The 20,177-nt window shown below is 37.0% G+C and overlaps 2 protein-coding genes across 3 annotated transcripts in view; one reads left to right on the forward strand and one right to left on the reverse strand.

Moving 5' to 3' along the window:
- Window positions 1-145: 145 nt before the first annotated feature.
- The window catches only part of LOC139116289 (chloride channel CLIC-like protein 1), a 28,642-nt gene continuing 8,610 nt past the window's right edge, over window positions 146-20,177 (forward strand). The window contains exons 1-4 of one of the 2 annotated variants that reach the window (XM_070678903.1): window positions 146-271; window positions 6,056-6,429; window positions 7,057-7,209; window positions 13,375-16,236. In XM_070678903.1, coding sequence (XP_070535004.1) covers window positions 166-271; window positions 6,056-6,429; window positions 7,057-7,209; window positions 13,375-13,701 — 960 coding nt within the window. In that variant the 5' untranslated portion in view covers window positions 146-165 and the 3' untranslated portion in view covers window positions 13,702-16,236. Of the gene's footprint in view, window positions 272-6,055; window positions 6,430-7,056; window positions 7,210-13,374; window positions 16,237-20,177 lie in introns of those variants that run through there. The other variant, XM_070678904.1, reaches the window with a different exon arrangement.
- On the reverse strand, window positions 16,375-17,440 carry LOC139116560 (testis-specific serine/threonine-protein kinase 1-like). The gene has a single exon (XM_070679156.1). The coding sequence runs from the start codon at window positions 17,256-17,258 to the stop codon at window positions 16,677-16,679; it is 582 nt and encodes a 193-aa protein (XP_070535257.1). The 5' UTR covers window positions 17,259-17,440; the 3' UTR covers window positions 16,375-16,676.

Genomic DNA, 20,177 nt, shown 5'->3' on the forward strand with positions numbered 1-20,177 from the left:
CTTGATCCAAATTAACAGAATTGATTATGTGAACATTTGATTTTGTGATACTTATGTTGCATAGGGAAATTGTCCACAAAACTCTATTCTGACACATGGTTAAAATGAGGTACATTGAACGAGCTTAATATAGTATGGTGGCGCTTGTCATATCAACTATTTGAAATGGCAGCGAGCAGTCGACGGCGGAAGCAGCAGCCTTCCTCTAACTGGTCCTTGACGTTTGTTTTTGTTCTGAGCTTGTATGGCATTGTTTTGTTGTGTCTAATAGGTAATGTTTACCCTATTTTTTACGAGTTATACAGACATCTCGCACCTGCTATTTGTAGCACTGTCTCCTTGACTGGAATGGATGGTTTAGGCCAACACTACATGTACACTACACTTGGCAGTACAGTTCCACATGCGAGGCTCTTCGTTGCTGCAGTACAGACTACAGTAGCTCGAGGTTTTTCCTGGGTATTTGCGTCGGACGGCAAAACGGTTTTGCCGTCCGATCCCGGGGGGTCACTTCTATTACTTGCCAATATGTATACGTGCCGCCCAATGCGGTGGGTATTTCAGCAACTTGGTCTAAAATGGGGGTATCAATTCCACTGTAAACCAAGGTCTAAAATGGGGTTGATTTTTGAGTGCCACACAAGAACAAATTTCAACCGTCTGTTCCCGTCTCGCTCGCAGGGTTCTGAGCTGCACTCTATAAGCATTGATATCTTTTCTGTGGCAAGGGAACCATTAAAGAGACCCCCTGGCTTAAGCCAAAGTAAATATCGACTTTGTAGAAAAACATTGTCACTGATTGGTCTGAACTCTACCGTATATATGGTAGATTTTTGCTGAATAGAAAATATTCACCCAAAGTGGCTCTACTGCTCCTAGTATTATTCATGACAGACAGGTTGACCATATGGCCACATAAGTAGTATTGCTATATAGATGAACAGCGAGTTTTGTTGTGAATTGTAATTTCAAACAAAAACACCAGTCAGACTGTAACTGCAGATAACTAACAATTTGTAGAAGCTTGACCAAAATTTGGTGAGGGTAAAAGACATTTTCTTTCACCAAATTTTTTAGTATTTCCCTGATGTTTTTCGGAATCATGGCTTGGCTGGCAACAACATAGCTCTAAACGCAGTACAGTGGTAGGCTTTGCCGGGGCAAATAGTTGCTTTTTCCGTTTTAAAAATTTTGACGCTATGACTTTTGACCTGGGTCAAAGGTCATAAAGGTCTAAAATGGGGTCCTAAAATAACGAGATTTTAGGACTAAAATGGGCCCTGGGTTTTATACCTGTGGCCGCACACCCCTACCACTTCTCTGAACAAGTATCCCCCCATGGTCCGACCCAAATACCCAGGCAAAACCTCGAGCTACTGTACTGCAGCCAGGCTCTTCGTAGCATACACAGCAAGACGGGTCCTACTAATTACTGCCTGTGACTGCCCGTAGCTGCCCGAGGACTGCCCAAGGACTGCCCGGGGAGCAAGTAGGCCAAATTTCGCCCATTTTAACACTAGGCCAATAGGTTTAGTTTATATCATGCCCAGGTTATTCTCTACATAACACAGCAGAGCTCTGTCAACTGTTGGGTCACTTGTTTTTCAAAACCACTAGTCAGACAGCTTTAATAGTTGGTTTACAGGTCCCTAGGATGACCTTAGTGAGATAATTTCATACAGTCAGGAAATACTTAATTTTGTATCCACGTCTATAGTAGCTTCAGGGACTAAAGAAAGTCATGTCCAGGAATTCAACCATCAACATTCTCAAAACATAACATATCTTGGACAAGTTCTTCTAAATGGAGAGAATTCTTCATGAAAGAGAAAAGGGAAATTGTAACAATAGAATCAAAATACTAGTTTTCTGTTTTTGAAATTTCTCCTTAATTTTGGAATTTCTTCCCATATCCACTAGTGTCCCTTGTTGTCATTGTCATAGCATAGAACACTGCTTCATTGCAATCCACATCTACTAGCACTCCCTCAGCTGTGAGGGTGGGCAGTGCAGATTTCCATACTCTGTATACAGAATACCACGAATCTACTTCACTGAGAAGACCTAGTTCTTTTTGCTGCAATTCCCCAGATTCAGTTCTCATGAGGCCTTATTGCCAACAGAATGCAAGGAAAGAAGTGGTTCAGTTATGGATCACAACAAAACCCAGACACACAAATCATGGTGGGCAAGACTGAAGATTGGTGGACACAAAGAAATGTTTTGAATTGTTTGGAACCCCAGAAGTCTATGCATTCCATCACTTTCATTGAGGAAACCCCCCCCCCCCGCCACTAATCTTCATACTGGTTTTATTGCTCGTTGGCCCCATGACTGATTCCGTTTTGTCATGAATTGGACATATCAGCAGGCAGTATCACTTTGCAAGCAAATAATACCGTAGTATATATGAATGCATTCCTAGAACCACAGACCCTCTACACGTGTGTGGCAGACTGTGCCAGAATGTATAATGTAGCACAGGACAATGTTGCATTGGAATGAGATCTGGGAAATGGGTATGCTTTATTTTTCAATGTCATCTTAGATTTTAATACTCATTGCAACCATTTGTCACTTTGCCACACACTGCTGTAATATGCAGACAATCAATAGGTCAGTAAAGGCCTAATGCATTGAGTGTGTCAATCTGTCAACATTACACCATGGAGGGAAAAGCAGCAAGTCACAATGCCTTTGTACCATTTGTGTTACTGCATTTTGCTAATAAGTAAAAAATCCCATAAGGTTTACATTTGTAACCTCCACAATAATCTCCACAAATGTAATATCAACCACAATTGTAATAAAATCAACCACAAATGTAATAAAGTAGTCAACCATTAATGTAACAACCCGCAACCACAAATGTAATAAACAAATTAACCATAAATGTAATAAACTTGAACTTGCATATGTGATCATTTGTTTATCAATGCCCTGAGTAAATAATAACTTTAATAAGACTAGTGTAATGTTATTGCATACTTTCCTGAAACTCGGTTTCCTTTCCGAAACACAGAATAGAATACTTTGAGAACGCTATCAGAAAACGGCGAGGTACTGATCAAACCGTTAGATAATGGAAGTGGAACAGCAGTTCTAGACACTGATAATTACATAATAAGGAAGTGTCAAAATAACTCGTCAACCAGTGATACCACACAAAGTTTATGACAGATGACTCAGAACAAATAACAGAGAAATATAAAACCTTATAACAGAAACTTACGACACAAAACATGTTGACGAGAACATATATTTCAATGTAGTAAAAAACAATACGAACACTACCTTGAACACAGTAGAACAACATTAGACATCCTGGCATCCCTAGTGAAGGAACAAACTTCAAGTGGGAAAACATAGGAATACAGACAATCTATCGCTTATTCCACGCAATTTATCCACTGAAGACGAATTTGAGGCGATCGATTAAGAAAGTACGGCAATTTTCGAAAAAACGGCGTTAAAGGATCGTAGTGTTATACAGTCTTCCCCACTCTGGAGTAGAGACTACACTGACGTTCCGATTACAGCTGTGTCTAGCCATGGCCAATCAGTTCTGTACACAAAACAGGGAAACGTAAAATACACTTTCAAATATGCAAAACACACTAAACGCAAACAATTAAGAAATGAATAATGTGTGGAGTTGCTTTCCTTATTACATAGATCAATGTTTAAGGGCTAATTCCTCAATTGCAACGACAAAATAGATTTATTACATTTATGGTTGATAAGTATTACATTTATGGATGTTTTTTTATTACATTTATGGTTACCATTTATTACATTTATGGTTGGTGTTTTTATTACATTTATGGTTGATTTTTGTTACATTTATGGGCGATATTACATTTATGGGTGCATTTTATTACAATTGTGGTTGATATTACATTTGTGGAGATTATTACATTTGTGGAGGTTACATACATTCAGTACGTTAGAGTAAGCTTACTGGAGCAGACAAAAAGGTCTCCACTTAATCAAGGATTGATTCAAAATCAGAAAATTAAAAAACAGAAGTTTACTAACAAACACAAAAAGACCTTAGACACGACAACTGATTAACAGTCAGTTGTATATTGAATAACTTAAAATGATATTGATATATTGAACTTGAAGCTAGTAATATCAGTTCATGGTGCATGAGCAAGATTTTCTATGTTCTTCTTACGAAGGAAATGAACAGAACATTGCCATAAAAACATCTGAAATAAAGTCTGATATTACTCAGATCTATGTGATCGGTACAATGTTCAGATATTGCTAGACATTGATGACTACTAATATGCTGCTCAATTATGTGTATCTAATGTTGTTTTATTAGTCCCCATGGACATGGTCTGGGGGAACTTATAGGTCTGGTCATGTCCGAGAGTGCATCCGTGGGTCCCTCCGTGCGTCCGTCCGTTCATGCAGATATCTCAGAGATGCCTGGAGCGATTTCATTCAAACTTGGTACAATGGTACAAGGATTACTCCTTATGTCATACATATGCACATCAATTTATTTTGTGATACAATCCAATATGGCTGCCATGCGGCCATTTTGTTACGATTTTTTCATGTAAGGAGCCATAACTCAGGCACATCTCAACTGATTTTATTGTAAGTTGGTAAAGAACATACATATCCACCTCAATTTGTTTCACGATACAATTCAATATGGCGGCGTGGCAGCCATTTTGGTACGAGTTTTTCATGTACGGAGCCATAACTTAGGCACATCTCAACCATTTGTATTGTAAGTTGGTAGAAGGACATCAACCTTTGTCATACATATGTATGTCAATTTGTTTCACAATACAATTCAATATGGCCTCGTGGCGGCCATTTTCATGTCCCGAACCATAACTCAGAAATGTATCAACCAATTTTATTCAAAGTTGGTACAAGGACATTGACTTATGTCATACATATGTACGTTGATTTGTTTCACAATATGGTCCAATATGGCGATATGACAGCCATTTTGTTACTATTTTTTTATGTCCTAAGCCATAACTTAGGCACGTCTCAACTGATTTTATTCAAAGTTGGTACAAGGACATTGACCTGTGTCATACATAGGCATGTCAATTTGTTTTACTATAAGATTGCTCGGCAGCCATTTTGTTATGATTTTTTCATGTCCCGAACCATAACTCAGACATGTATCAACTGATTTTATTCAAAGTTGGTACAAGGACATTGACTAATGTCATACATATGTATGTCAATTTGTTTCATGATATGATTCGATATGGCCGTGTGGCGGCCATTTTGTTACAATTTTTCATGTCCAGAGTTATAACTCAGACATATTTCCACTGATATCATTTAAAGTTGGTACATGGACATTGACCTATGTCATACATATGCACATCACTTTGTTTCACAACATGTAGTAGTATCATGTCAATCACTGAATTTTCGTAATTAGGCTGATATGTCAAGAAGCACTGCATCAAATTTCATGAAACTTGGTACAGATGATTGATAAAGTGACATTGCTTAAACAGTGAATAAAGACATTTATCAGTGTCATCGTAATTAATTTGTAATTGCAAAGGTATGATGAACTTTCCTAATTAGAGTGATATGTCCACAAATACCGTACTAGTACTGCATCAAATTTGATGAAACTTGACACAGTATCGTTTAAATTAATTGCTAATTTGCATTTACATGATGAATTTTTGTTTTAAGGGTGAATGTCCAGAAGCACTGCATCAAACTTCATGAAATATGGTACCAGCGATAATCTATCAGTGTTATGATAGGACGCAAAAATGTTTGGCAACATCCTGTGGATTAATTAGTAACTGACTCATTTAATGACCTTTTGTAATTCGGTTGGTAGCCTATATTGGTTTTATGCTTTCACCACCATAGACCTCGAACATTCTTGGCCATTAAGCCCCATCTGTACGCAGTATTTTTAATCACAGACCTAATTAATGAACAGGACTCTATTCTCTCCAAAGACTTGTAATTAAAGTACCCATTAAAAAGTGGGGACTGTGTTATCAACAATGACTTGTTTCAGTAATATTTGTCTATTTTCAAGATCAACATGGTACAACAATTCCCTGGGGTATACATGTACTGCAAACACAGAGCTTCAGTGATCACATGGAATGGGCAAGGCAAAGTGCTTCATGTTTCCTACAGTCACAAGAGTACAATTATACAGCAGTTGTCACTGTAACTTCAGCCATCGTGATATTTTTGATACTGTGGTTTGTAACACGAGAGGAACAAGACACGAAAGGTGCTATCTGCAGCAAAAGGAGTGTCACTGAAGAAGCTCACACTAGATTATTCTATGCCGTAAAGTTTGCGTTTATTATTGTCATGTCAGTGACATTGACAAGTGTTCCGTGGGAATGGATAAGGATGTATCAAATTGAAGTCGCTAAAAGAACAGCAATTCTTTACCAGGTAAAATAGTTCAATAGTCCTCATGCTGTGCTATGCCTTAAAGCATGGATAAATGCTACCTCACAACTACCCTCACATTCTACCAGTTCTCAACAATTTGTGTGACTTTTCATAAAATGGTTTTGCATGCATACATTATACTTAGCAAATTGCTTCTGGGTATCGTGGTGTTTGTGAATAACTGCATCCTAGATTTGAGAAGGACAATTTCTGACTGTGACAGATATCAGGTAACATGTGCAATGCTATAACTAATCCCAGGTGATGCTTTATGAGTTAATGCATCATCTGTTGATTGGCAGAAAAGCCAGTTCAACGTTATCAGGATGACACCAATATTGCAAACGAATAAAATATACTGACTGATACATCTGAAGGCTGTACTGTGACAGCCATATCTCATTTAGGATGATGTTAGTTTGTATATGTTTGCTTGATTTGGAATTTTTACCACTCCTAACATAATATTACCGTACCACTAGTGTATCTGTAAAGACTGCATGATGACATCTTACAGACTCATGTGACTATCAATTATCAAACATACTTCAAAGTTTCCATGGCAGTTGATACTGAAAATAAAAACATACGCTTTCACTGATATTATTTTCATTACATTCTTTCAAGGATTTCCCAGCAGAATGCACACCTCAAAATATGAGCTGGATGCAGTCTCTCAAAGCTTGGTTTTCATGGTGCTTTACATGGGGTCATGACCCGTGTTATCAATACCATCATGCTTTGCTGGTGAATCCAATCTGGGAAGTTACACCTTTAATGGTAAGTTTTACTTCAAGTGAGCAGGGGTGAGCAAATCCTCTTGCCGGAGCTCACAGGCTAGTAATTTTGACTGACTGACAAGTAGTTTTTGGCGTCTCCTAGCTCATCTGGCTAGTAACTTAACCTTTTACAACGTGTTCATTCTTAGCCAGATGCCGGAAAAATTGACTGGCTACTTCCGTGTTTTGGCTGGCTACTTTTCAGCACTGTTTTGCTCTCTAGCCCTGAAATTCTGGATTTGATAACAATATTTTGATTTTTGGTGATCTTGCAAGCCGGAGATAATATTTCAGAAGTGCCAATGTGGCTATGTAGTCTAGCAATTTATGCGGTGAACTAGTTGCTATAACTCAGTCAGATCGCACGGTACTAATTTGCATAGGAAAGTTCTTCAGGCCAGCGACCGTTAACTTTCAAACGGACGTTAACGGGCCAGTTTTCAAGGTGATTTTCAACTTGATTTTTACAATCCGTGCTACAAAAAATTATCATGTTAGTTGGATAAATTGCGAAAGTAACACCCATTCTTCATTGCAGACATAAATTTTATGAAAATCTAGCGGTAAAAATAGTAGTTTTGAATGTTTTTGTGGCGGTATGTCAGTGACCCTGGCAGAGACATCCATAAATGTATCGAAAATCGGTTGAAAACGACCTCGGAAGTAAACCAAGTTTTCCTGACAGAGAGGTCTAATATCGGTCACAACAACTGAGAAAAGAAATTGATTCGAAATGCCTGTGTAACAGTCCGCGTAAAAATAATCGATATATTTCGACGAAATGACCCGGAAGTATACATTGACCTCAACATGTTGGCCTCCCACTTGTAAATACAGAAGTGTTGCGTCGCTCGTGAAACAATAAGTATACCGTTGACGATAGCTTTATAAAAGACGCTTTTGAAGTAAAACAGTTACTGGATAATATATAACGCCGCAAGTTACGTATGTGCGAAGTTTTAACATACTTATTGGGCTGATTTTGACATTACATCGACCGATCGCTCGCGTGCCGTGGATGCCCAAGTTTACAAGTTTACTCAGCGTGTGGAGCGAGTTCAGCTGGCGAAATTATTTGTTTATGCCCCATATGACGTACATCATGGGACAGGAGACTTTTCGAAGATGCAAAATGCAAACTGTAACTTCAAAACCATTCAATGATAAAATATGCAATACAATATTTGTGTATCATGCAGGCAAGCATTTGTTTTGTTGTTGTCGGGTCGATGTATGGGTAACTGGTCGTTTTGGCACCAAGTCGTTTCGGCCCAAGTCGTTTCGGCCTCTCAATTTCCGGCCCCAAGTCACTTCTGCACCGCAACCCAAAACGTTTCGGCATCCGTGTTTCGATTTTTTTTTCAAACTATTTAGTAATTGACTGATCCGTCATATTCGTAAGCGTGACCTTTGAGTTCTGACCAGTACTTTTATGTGTATTTTGTGTGACTTTTGCTGTGCTGTTACGGCACCGCTTTCCAACTTTTGCTGTTGATATCGATAAACTTGTGTTACAGATTTGAAAATGATATGAAGTTTGTTCTTACGGTCTCTTCCCATGTTCTCACAAAGATTAAAGCATGTACGTGAATGTTAGTTGACACTATAAGCTTACTTTTAGTGCTTTGATTTGATACGCTCCAGTACAAGTTCCCACAGGTAAGCTTAGCCTTCAGCGGTGCCAAAACGTCTTGGGTCGCTATGGCGAAACGATTTGGGGCCTGAAATTGGGAGGCCGAAACGTCTTGGGCCGAAACGACTCGGTGCCGAAACGTCCAGAAACCGATGTATGTTAGTAGGGTCTAATATGGCTTACTTCATGTCATGAAAACTTCTGTGGCACCTGAAATTGTGCAGTCATGTCCAAGTCTGCTACCAATTGGTCGGACTTCATTGAACTTGTGTACCAAAACAAGCGAGCCATGATCATATGTGTGTAGTTTGGTGAGAAACACCACCAGTGAAATGTACGCAAGTACACATTGGCTGAAAAACGTAGCCATACTCGAATATACTTATACACAAAATATCTACCATGAAGATCAATCTTTATTTCAATTTTTAAATGTTTGGTAAAAGGGCTGGCAACTACTTAAGAATACCTACTATGTTAAACCACTACTACAAAATACAGAGTAAATAGTCTACACAGAGAGGTAAAATAAATACAAAGTAAACTACAGTAACTACAGAGTAAACTTTTACAAAAATGCAGAGTAAACTGCTAATACAAAATACAGAATAAACAAACTCAGAGAGTTAAAATAAAACTAAATTCAACAGTACAACACCACTGTAATCTTCAACCACAAAACCACTGTCTTCAAGGTACAGCTGGAAATCTGAAGGAATAGATTGAAAAAACTTAGTTCACGTGACTGGTAAACTTAAAATATTCTTGAATTTTGGTAAAATTCAGAAGTACCAAGGCAATCAATGATAAGCCTTTATAAGTGGTCAAATTGTCAGTAAAGATGGTTGATTTTTGTTCGGTCAATTCGTCTCGTACTTCAGACTGGATGCCAAATACACCAAGCTAACGTTTAGTTTACACATGTGTATGGCCCATGTACACAACCTGGACAACGCGCGCGCCATGTACAGTCCTGGAAGTCAGTGACCGAATCGGTTGAGGCATCAGCCTTGAGGAAATATTTTAACATTCGACGAGCTTGGGGTTGTCACCAAGCTTAGCAGTAGAGGTGCACGTTCTTTCATCGGAAAAAAAGTTAAGAAACGCAGTGATTAAATGCCAATGCAGATAACGTGTGGCGGCCGGGCATGGTTAACTTTGCGGTCCTACACCAAATGTACACTCAACTATGTACCACAATCGCTTAGTGTAATATGACAATATTGGTGCTAAAAACCATAAAAACCACATCGATCGTCAGCTTTTCCGAGACTAGCACAAATGAATCAGTCCAAAACTACTGTGGTGTACATTCAAATAGGTCACAATCACAGTTACGACAAAACTACAAAATACCTTCGCATGAGAGTGGAAAGAAAACTGTGTGTAATCAGTTGACGCCCGCGATCATGCTATCTTCTCCCGCCATTTTGCAGTAGAAAATGGCGCTCACGAGCTGAAAAGTAAACAAAATCGAACTGGCCATAATGTCACCATGGAGCTTGGAAGTAAATGAAAACTCACAGAAAGGAGGGTTGATGTTCTATATTTTGATTAGAGTTTGACATTTTGAGGTAAAATCCATGACTTGTGTAACAGTCCGCACAAAAATAATTGAGAGGATTAAACGCTGCGTGTTTTTATACAGTCGTCAGAAATTTAACGATTTCAAAGAAACTACACCACAGAAGTTGCCAAAAAATCATACAGTAACAATTCAATATACCTACCTTCACATGAATACACAGGTTTATATAATAGTCTAAATCGCTTGAAAACAGCTCTGTAATTTTGTATGAAAAAGCGGCCCCATTCAACAACCGTCAGCAGGACCCACTGTAACTGACACTGGGTTTGAATTACTTTCGCTCATTAACATATTATAATGAGCATCGTGCGATCAGACTGCACTGTGGTAATGTGATCGGCGAACGTGTTGTGCTATACTAGGAATCACTCTTGAAGTCAACCTTGCTTTCCTGATCAGAGCCCGAATTATTCTGACGTTCACATCAGGTAAAGCCGAACATTGGACTAACATACAATTACGTTATGCTCATGAATAGCCGACCATTTCCGAATGAAGCTGACATTTGTTTCGCTCAAACGCAGAAGAGAAAGTCGACGCTTGAGAACTTTGGTTCTCTGCGCAAGAGTAGGACCTTGTCTGATGGGTTTGGTAGGTTTTTTGATCAAATCTAAACCGATTAAAAGTCACTGAGTCTCAGTCTCATTTTTTCATGATTTTGAAACGCCATGTCAATCCATCCATGGTCAATCACAGTGTCAAAATTCAAGTAGATCGACATGTTTTGAGGGACCATGGTTGTGTGCATCGCGGAAGAGAAAGTCGACGCTTGAAAACTTTGATTTTCTGTGTAAGAGTAGGACTTTGTCTGGTGGTTTTTGGGAGGTTTATCAAATCTGGATAAACAAAAAATTACTTGGTCTCATTATTCATACTTTTCAAACGATGCATTGATCACAGTGTCAAATTTCATGGCGACCAATATCGCGTTATATGTACTGTGTCACAATCGACTGCCACTGCGTTTTACACATACGATGTAGTACAGGTTGGCGTTCGGTGTCGTCAGTTATGGATGTTATCAAACATGAACACTGAAATTTAGCTCTCTTTTTCAAATATATGCAACATCACCAAAAAATCAATAATCAGCTCACGGATTCGTTTTATTGTGAAATTAGTACAGTGAATTGAATAAACTGTTTATACCAATTTTACTGTATTTTCTGTCAATTTATTTAAATCAGTAAAAAACATTGTACAGCCAGACTGGTCAGGATTCTAGCGAATCATTTTTTTGGTTGTGAAAACCCTTATTCTAAGATATATGTCAAAATGTTTGTTCAAGTTATGAGCTAAATATAATTCTACACAACAGTCTGGTGAAATTTTGCTATTATCCTTGCCAACTGAATGCAATTATCCAAATGACAGGCCAGAGTGATATCAAATTAATTTTTCTGATGTTTTATTTATCTTTATCTTTGAAAACATGTTGTAATTGATTGTATTAATGATTATTCTGTATGCTGTAATGGTCTTTCATACAGTACAAGAATGCATTAAATTACTCCAAAATGTCTTCAAAGTTTAAAAATTTCTTGCACACAGGGAGAGGGCCCTGTTTGGTGTATGTTGGAATAGCCTTTCATACACTGTATAAGAATGCATAAAATTGCTCAGAAATGTCTTCAAATGAAAAAAAAATTCTTAATACCACCCACAAAATGGATGAAATTGAGTGAGTCAATTTTGTTTAAGGAGATGACCAAAGACCAAAGATATAAAAACAGAAAATATTGAAAACACAGGAAAACAGTTTGGCCTTGGCTGGAATAAGATACAGATGGTGACAATATGTTCTGTCAAGTTTGTCGCAGTAACCCATCATATACTGATAAAACATCATCATTTTTCAAAAGGAAAGTGTTAAAAAATAAAAATGCAGTTGGAACAGTGCTTGTATATTGCACACCATTGGTATGTTTACCCATCATTAAACCTCATGGATTCACAGCGTCACTGGCGGGCTAGTGGAAACTGAGGCTGGACTAGTAGATTTTTTTGGCTACTAGCCCGGGGGCTAGGGAGTCAAAAAATGATTTGCTCACCCCTGGTGAGTATGTATAGAATGCAGCCTAAATGATAGAAAAGGTGTGCATATAGCAATGACTTGCTGGTTCTCTGCATTGTGACCATTATGACATATCATGTTAAATCAGCATGTCTCCCGGTAGTGACTGCTCATACTACACAGAAATCTTCTTTTTAGAAATATTCTTACTTTTAATGTTATAATGTTATGCCACTCTGACCAGTTAAGGATGTACGAGCGGTACGCGCGCGTGGAATTTGTCACTTCCCATAGGATTACATTGAAATTTGCTGGAAAATCAATTTCTACTAATGTCATTTTCATGAAAATTTGCACAAAGCTCAGTCTAGAGAAATAAATAATACTGATCAAATAAAATTATATGGTCACCACGCTAAATTTTGAGATAAACAGCATTGAATTATTTCGTCCATAGAAAATGCATTGGAGAAAAAATGCTGACTCAGCATTTTCTTTTACAAATGGCAAAATTCATGGTCATTTATCTCACAAACGAGCGCAGTGACGCCTATATTTTATCACACATTTTGATAATACTTACAAAGGAGAATCCAAAAATTGACAATTTAGAGAAATGACATTACTTATAATTTTACCGATCGTACATCCTTAATATTGTGGCGTCACTTCCCCACGCCCACCCCCAATTATTACCGATAACGTATCTGATTATACAGTATTGCATACCCAGATATTTTCTACATCTACAAATTCCCTGGCATTGCCAAAACTATGAAATAATAGCAATAATGTACCACCTTTTGGCCTGTAATGGACTCTAGCAATCTTTGTACTCTGCAATGTACTTTGTGTAATCATTTGCATTGTGTTAATTTTACTACGGTGCACAGTATTATACCCATGAAAACTTATTTGTTTTGCAATACAGGCATTTTCTGCTGCGTTTACAAGATTTGTAACAACTCCTCTGGAACTGATGAGTAGCAGCCTGGGTCAAAGTATGCACAGAATTCTACAAGTGATACCATTGACATGGCAACCAATTATTTTTGTCTCCATATTGATTCTAGTAACTCTACTGCTTATTATGACATGTGGTTATAGAATTGCCATGCCATACTTGTTTTCTTTTGAACCAAAGACAACAGTGAAAGCAGTGAAGTCAGTTGAGCAGGAAAATACTAGGATTAGGATGCGCCCATCATCTCGTAGATCTAGAAGACCAGCTGTCACTAATTCAAATCTGTTAATATAATCTGTTACAGCATTCACTTTTGACGTCAATATTTAAGCAATACTGCAGTGTTTTTGCACAAATGAAAGTTAAGAAGACATAGCTGTAGTTCAAATTTTTTTATCAAATTTACATTTACAAATCACATGACCTGTACATTTTAGGAAGAAATATCATTGTAACTTCTGTGAAGAAATGAAAGTTTATCCGTCAAAAATTTTTAGATGAGAATTGATTTTCAAATTGAATTCACTCAACCCTTGTTGAATAAGTAGATGTACATCCAAATATTTACCACATTGTATGTCTGGTTTAATAAATGCAAATAAATCTGGTTGCTATCACTGGCAACCAGATTTATTTGCAACTTGCATTTATTTGGCAACGTTCCAAACGCGCACTTTTGCATGTGCAAAATCTTACCGTTCCGTTGTTTTCTATGAATTTTCGACTCCTGGTATTTTGAAAATGCTCAAAATCTTTCAACACTCTTAATTGTAAACCAGTTTAGGTGACTTTTGGTAGGATTATTAAAGTTGTACATGAGAATATAAATAAGCATGCGTTTCTAAAAATTCCGGACCGTTTATGAGATATCGCCATAAAAACCTTCAAAATTTCACAAAATGACACAGTAGATATTTTCCTGTTCAAAAATCGTTTGTACTTGTACAGATAATCTAATCCATGCTAGGGGCTCTAAACAGGTATCTCATGTGTTACATGGTGAAATTTTGGAAAGTTTTGTGCAAATTTGTAGGAGCTGAAACGTTTTAAAGTAGAGCTGTGAACATTTGTACCGTATATGTGTGACGTCACTGACCAATCGCGTGACAAACCTGCGTCTATTGGAATCGTATGGTTCTGTAAATCTTTATCATGCAAAAAAAAAACCATGAAAACTTTGCATTTTGATTGATTTTGGAAATTACCCTTAGCAACCATTGCTTAGCAATTTGAATCCTTCGGTATCGCCTTAATACTATTTTTTCTTTTTGGGATATATTGAAGAAAAACTTTGTGCATCCCCTGGTTCATAACCCTTTTCCGGCCAAATGGTATCGCTCCCCAATCTGCCAAGTCAATTAAAAGATGTATTTACCCAAAACCTTATGTTTTTTCACCCACCTGGCTTAGTATATTACAGCAACTTTAATAGTCTGTAAAAATCATGTTTACTGATTCTATGTTTTCAGGGCCTTCAAATCTTCAAGTCTTTATTAAAATGAACCACATGGTACATGTTTTGCCTGCCAGTTTTAACCAACTTGACCCAATGGTGAAATATGAACTTGGCAGGTTAAGGGGAAGGGAACACCAGAGAACAATAAAAATAATTTAATTTATAATTAGAACTGTTTTAGGTTACACTGAGTAGAATAGAAAAATGATTAGAAAAAGTAGTGCTCCTGTTACCATTTGAGATGCATCTCATGGAAATACCCACTGAGTTCTGAGATACTCATTTGCAAATTAATTTTAAATTGTATAAAGTGTATTTCTGACCACACCATGAAGTAACATGATATATTGATGAAAAGCACTAAGACAAACTGCAGAGTCAGCATATTTGGCAGGTTATTTTATATAGAAAGGAATGTTTGCCATTTTATCTTGAAAATCCAGAACATCGACATCTTTTTTGAATATATTTTTCAAAATGACTTGTCATTCTAAGTCTTCTGTGAAAGTTTCAAGAAAATTACAGTATTACGAGGGTGTTTTCTAGCATTTCTAAATGCAAACCAATGGAATTGGCTGATAACCCTCCACAACCCCCTTACCTTGAGACAGTGTGGAGGAATCATGCCTAAAACATACTTTTTGAATGGATTCATGAAAGCAGTCTTTGCAACATTATTTGTCATTTAGTAATATGGACAATGGCATGGAAGTTCTATCATTTTTCTGAAATATTTGTATAGTGTGGTTTTGTTTAGTTTGATATCCTCATTAGTATCGTATACAAAGATTATACAGTGTTTTTATACTATTGTATGAGACCACTGTAATGTGACAGGGTCTGTCATTGATGAACAAATGCTGATGACATTTTAAAAAAACATTAAAATTAGTGTCCATGGTTTCCATTAATTATGAATGAAGTGATATCAATTAAGTTTGCACATTACGATTCTGTGGATAAAATGATTTCACGAAGACCAGATGCGTACAATTAAAGAAGTTGTAGTTTGAGATATCTATTTTGCCAGAATTATATTAATTACTGATTTTAGTGTTACTTATCGAGTAAAATTTTTAACTTTTCTATATTTTTTATTTGTATTTTTGGTGAAATTTATATTATATATGGATTATAAATATTAAATATATGCAATCAGTCTTAAATTTTAATTTTATTTATAGAAAGATCAGGATTTTTATGTAGCTTTGCGTACATAATAGATAGTTTCTAACTTAATTCACTCACAGCAAAGTTAAATCAGGTAACATGTGTGATCAGATGTAATCAATGAACCAAAGAATTGTCAAGAATAAAAGAAATAATAGGAGAATAAAAATAACACTATTGTGTTGATGTTTTTTGTTATTGGCATTATAGTCAGGTTTCAAGACATTTGGTGTGTGGTGTATGTAGTCTTGGAAAGTGTGAAATGATGATACCAGAATTTCTGGGTTTCTTTGTAGTTCTTAATTTATTGATGTTTGAAGGATGTGACATTGTATAGGGTGATGAATCACTGGATGACAAACTGCAGCAATGTAATTGGAGTTGTTGAATAGGTGTTGTGATGAGTCATATTGTTGTTGTCATATTGTTGAAACTGGTGGTCACCTTGATCAGGTCAATCTTATCAAGTTTCACATAAAATACCATAACTTTGCAAGTCTACAAGTTTTGGTGATGGTATAGTGTGGCGGCGTTTACAGATTCAAGTCCTCTGACTGTTAGCAACCTGCTCATTCATTGGCAATGGCATAGCTTCCATCATGATGTATACTTGCCCTTGGCAAAGGAGATGACAATATCACTTTTAAAGTGTGCTTTGGGCAGCGCCGTTGGTTTCCCGACATCTGACAGCAATCCAATCACACTCCAGAATGCCATCAGGTGTTGCACGTCTTTCTGGGTTGCATTCAAGCATCCAAAACACCAAGTTTTTAGCGGCAGTGCTCAAATTTCGTTTTTCAGGAAAGCCGATCTTGCATTTCAGCTGAGTTTTGATCATGGCTTTGACATCGCTGTCGTCGTAGGGCATCATGCCAACCAAAATGATGTAAAGAATGACGCCAAGACTCCACATCTCAGCTATTTTCGGATTGTACGGAATGCCCTGAAGGATTTCTGGTGGTGCGTAGGCTGCCGACCCACAAAAAGTGTCACTGAGAACATCATCAGTCACCGTTCGAGCAAACCCGAAATCCCCGATTTTGAGGACGTTGGTGTCGACCATGAGGATATTCTCACACTTTAAATCACGATGCACTATGTTTTTGCTGTGCAAGTACATTACACCATCAACCAACTGATGGAAGAGTTTTTTAGCAGTATCTTCGACAAAGTGTCCCTGTTTCTTGATATTTTCCAGCAGGTCACCTTTGTTTGCCTTCTCCATCACAATGCACACTTTCTCTTCATGGTTCAATAGAGCATAAATTCGGATCAGATTGGGATGGCGAATGTGACGAATAATTTCCAATTCTCTCGGTAGAAATTTTCTCCTGAAGTCATCTGGAGCAAGTCGCCGACTGATAATCTTGACAGCTACGTACTTGTCGTGCTTTATGGACCAGGCTTCCTTTACCTTAGTTATAGAAATGACCGCATGAAAGTTAGCAAGTCAAATAACAATCAGTCAAGAATAAAATTAAAAGCATGAACGGTAACTTGTCAATTACAGAAGTAACAGTATGAACAAGTTAATACGATCAACGATAAAAATAATGGCATGAAGAGTTAATTAATCTACAATAGAAATAATACCACGACATTGAAGTAGTCAATTATGAAATAAACAGTTAACAAACAGCCTGGATGATAAACCATGATGATTGTTATATCCAGAGTATTACTATCCTCAGTGCTTCGAATGTTACTGTGCAAGATTGTCGTATAGAAATAAGCAACCCATGTCATGCTTTCAGGCACTTCAACACCAATGTCTCAGACTCGGGACCTGAATGAAACTGACAAACCTTGCTTGACATATCCCCGTGCATTTTCAATTCCCACCCTTTTTTATGGGACTAGAGCTCGTCGGAGTAGTTTGATTAGGGACATTGATGAGAAACTTGAACCTTTCTTTTTCTCGCGTCCAACTTTTCTGTTCCCCGCGCCAACGTTTCGGTTTTCAAATGATATTTTCAGTTAAAAAAGATTACTATAGATGTTAAATTCTGTGGTCAGACGCGCTCACATCGTCCGCTCGCACGGCTCGTTAGCCAGACAGGAGTCTTCCACTAAGCTGCCCGGAGCGGAGACCTTGGCAAGCGAAGATGACGCGCTTATGGCGACACCTCCCCTTGTAGCAAAGGGACTGTAACCTCCACAAATGTAATAATCTCCACAAATGTAATATCAACCACAATTGTAATAAAATCAACCACAAATGTAAAAAATAGTCAACCATTAATGTAACAACCCGCAACCACAAATGTAATGAACAATTTAACCATAAATGTAATAAAACTCAACCATAAATGTAATAAACTTGAACTTGCATATGTGATCATTTGTTTATCAATGCCCTGAGTAAATAATAACTTTAATAAGACTAATGTAATGTTCTTGCATACTTTCCTGAAACTAGGTTTCCTTTCCGAAACACAGAATAGAATACTTTGAGAACGCTATTAGAAAACGGCGAGGTACTGATCAAACCGTTGGGTAATGGTTGTCGAACAGCAGTTCTCGACACTGATAATTACATAATAAGGAAGCGTCAAAAATAACTCGTCAACCCGTGATACCACACAAAGTTTATGACAGATGACTCAGAACAAATAACAGAGAATATAAAACCTTATAACAGAAACTTACGACACAAAACATGTTGACGAGAACATATATTTCAATCTAGTAAATAACAATACGAACACTACCTTGAACACAGTAGAACAAATTAGACATCCTGGCATCCCTAGTGAAGGAACAAACTTAAAGTGGGACAACATAGGAATACAGACAATCTATGATTATTCAACACAATTTATCCTCTCAAGACGAATTTGAGGCGATTGATTAAGAAAGTACGGCAATTTTCGAAAAAAAAACGGCGTTAAAGGATCGTAGTGTTATACAGTCTTCCCCACTCTGGAGTAGAGACTGCACTGACATTCAGATTACAGCTGTGTGTAGCCATGGCCAATCAGTTCTGTACACAAAACAGGGAAACGTAAAATTCACTTTCAAATATGCAAAAGACACTAAACGCAAACAATTAAGAAATGAATAATGTGTGGAGTTGCTTTCCTTATTACATAGATCAATATTTAAGGGCTAATTCCTCAATTGCAACGACAAAATAGATTTATTACATTTATGGTTGACAAGTATTACATTTATGGGTGATTTTTTTATTACATTTATGGTTACCATTTATTACATTTGTGGTTGGTGTTTTTATTACATTTATGGTTGATTTTTGTTACATTTATGGGTGATATTACATTTATGGGTGCATTTTATTACAATTGTGGTTGATATTACATTTGTGGAGATTATTACATTTGTGGAGGTTACAGGGACGCTTCACTGGTTTTTACGTGACATCAATCGTGTGGGACATCCGACAGGCCTAAATTGTATGCACTTTATCTGGTAAACAATTTTAAACCATAATGAACAGATCAATTGTTGAAAAATTCATGAAAGAATAATTCTGAGAAATGTAGATAGTCGGCACAAATAATCGTAACCAAATAAAAATCAAAGTAAAACATTTTGTTTTTCTTACAGGAAAAATGTAAATTTGCTGTGTTGTCAGTAGACCATGAGTTGCCTCTCGAGCCTCCTCATATAGTTCAATGTGTTGCACTAAAATCCGAAATTTGTACAAATAATAAGATAAATGCAGGCGAAGTTGTTTACTTACTTACATCTCCGCAAACTTCATTCCAACTAGAACCACAGGGAGCTCTTCCTGCTTGTTTGTTTGTGCCTGTGTTTGTTTGTGTGTAAGTGTTTTTGTTTGTTTGTTATTTTTAATAAAATAACAGCGAAAAGCTGTTTTGTTTATATTTGTCAGTAAAAAGCAGTTTATTTATTTATTTATTTATTTGTTTATATGTATTTCCGATGGTTAGGGTTAGGGTTATAAGTTAAGTTAGGGTTAGAGTTAGACTTAAGTCACTCCCTCTATATTATTGGTAACCCTAACCCTAACCCTAACTTAAGCCTAACCAAAATAAATAAATAAATAAATAAACTGCTCTTTATTGACAAATATAAACAAAACATCTTTTTGCTGTTACTTTATAAAAAATAACAAATAAACAAACAAAAAACACTTTCACACAAACAAACGCAGACACAA

This window comes from Ptychodera flava, chromosome 17, assembly GCF_041260155.1.
Source record: "Ptychodera flava strain L36383 chromosome 17, AS_Pfla_20210202, whole genome shotgun sequence".
NCBI classification, from domain to species: Eukaryota; Metazoa; Hemichordata; class Enteropneusta; family Ptychoderidae; genus Ptychodera; species Ptychodera flava.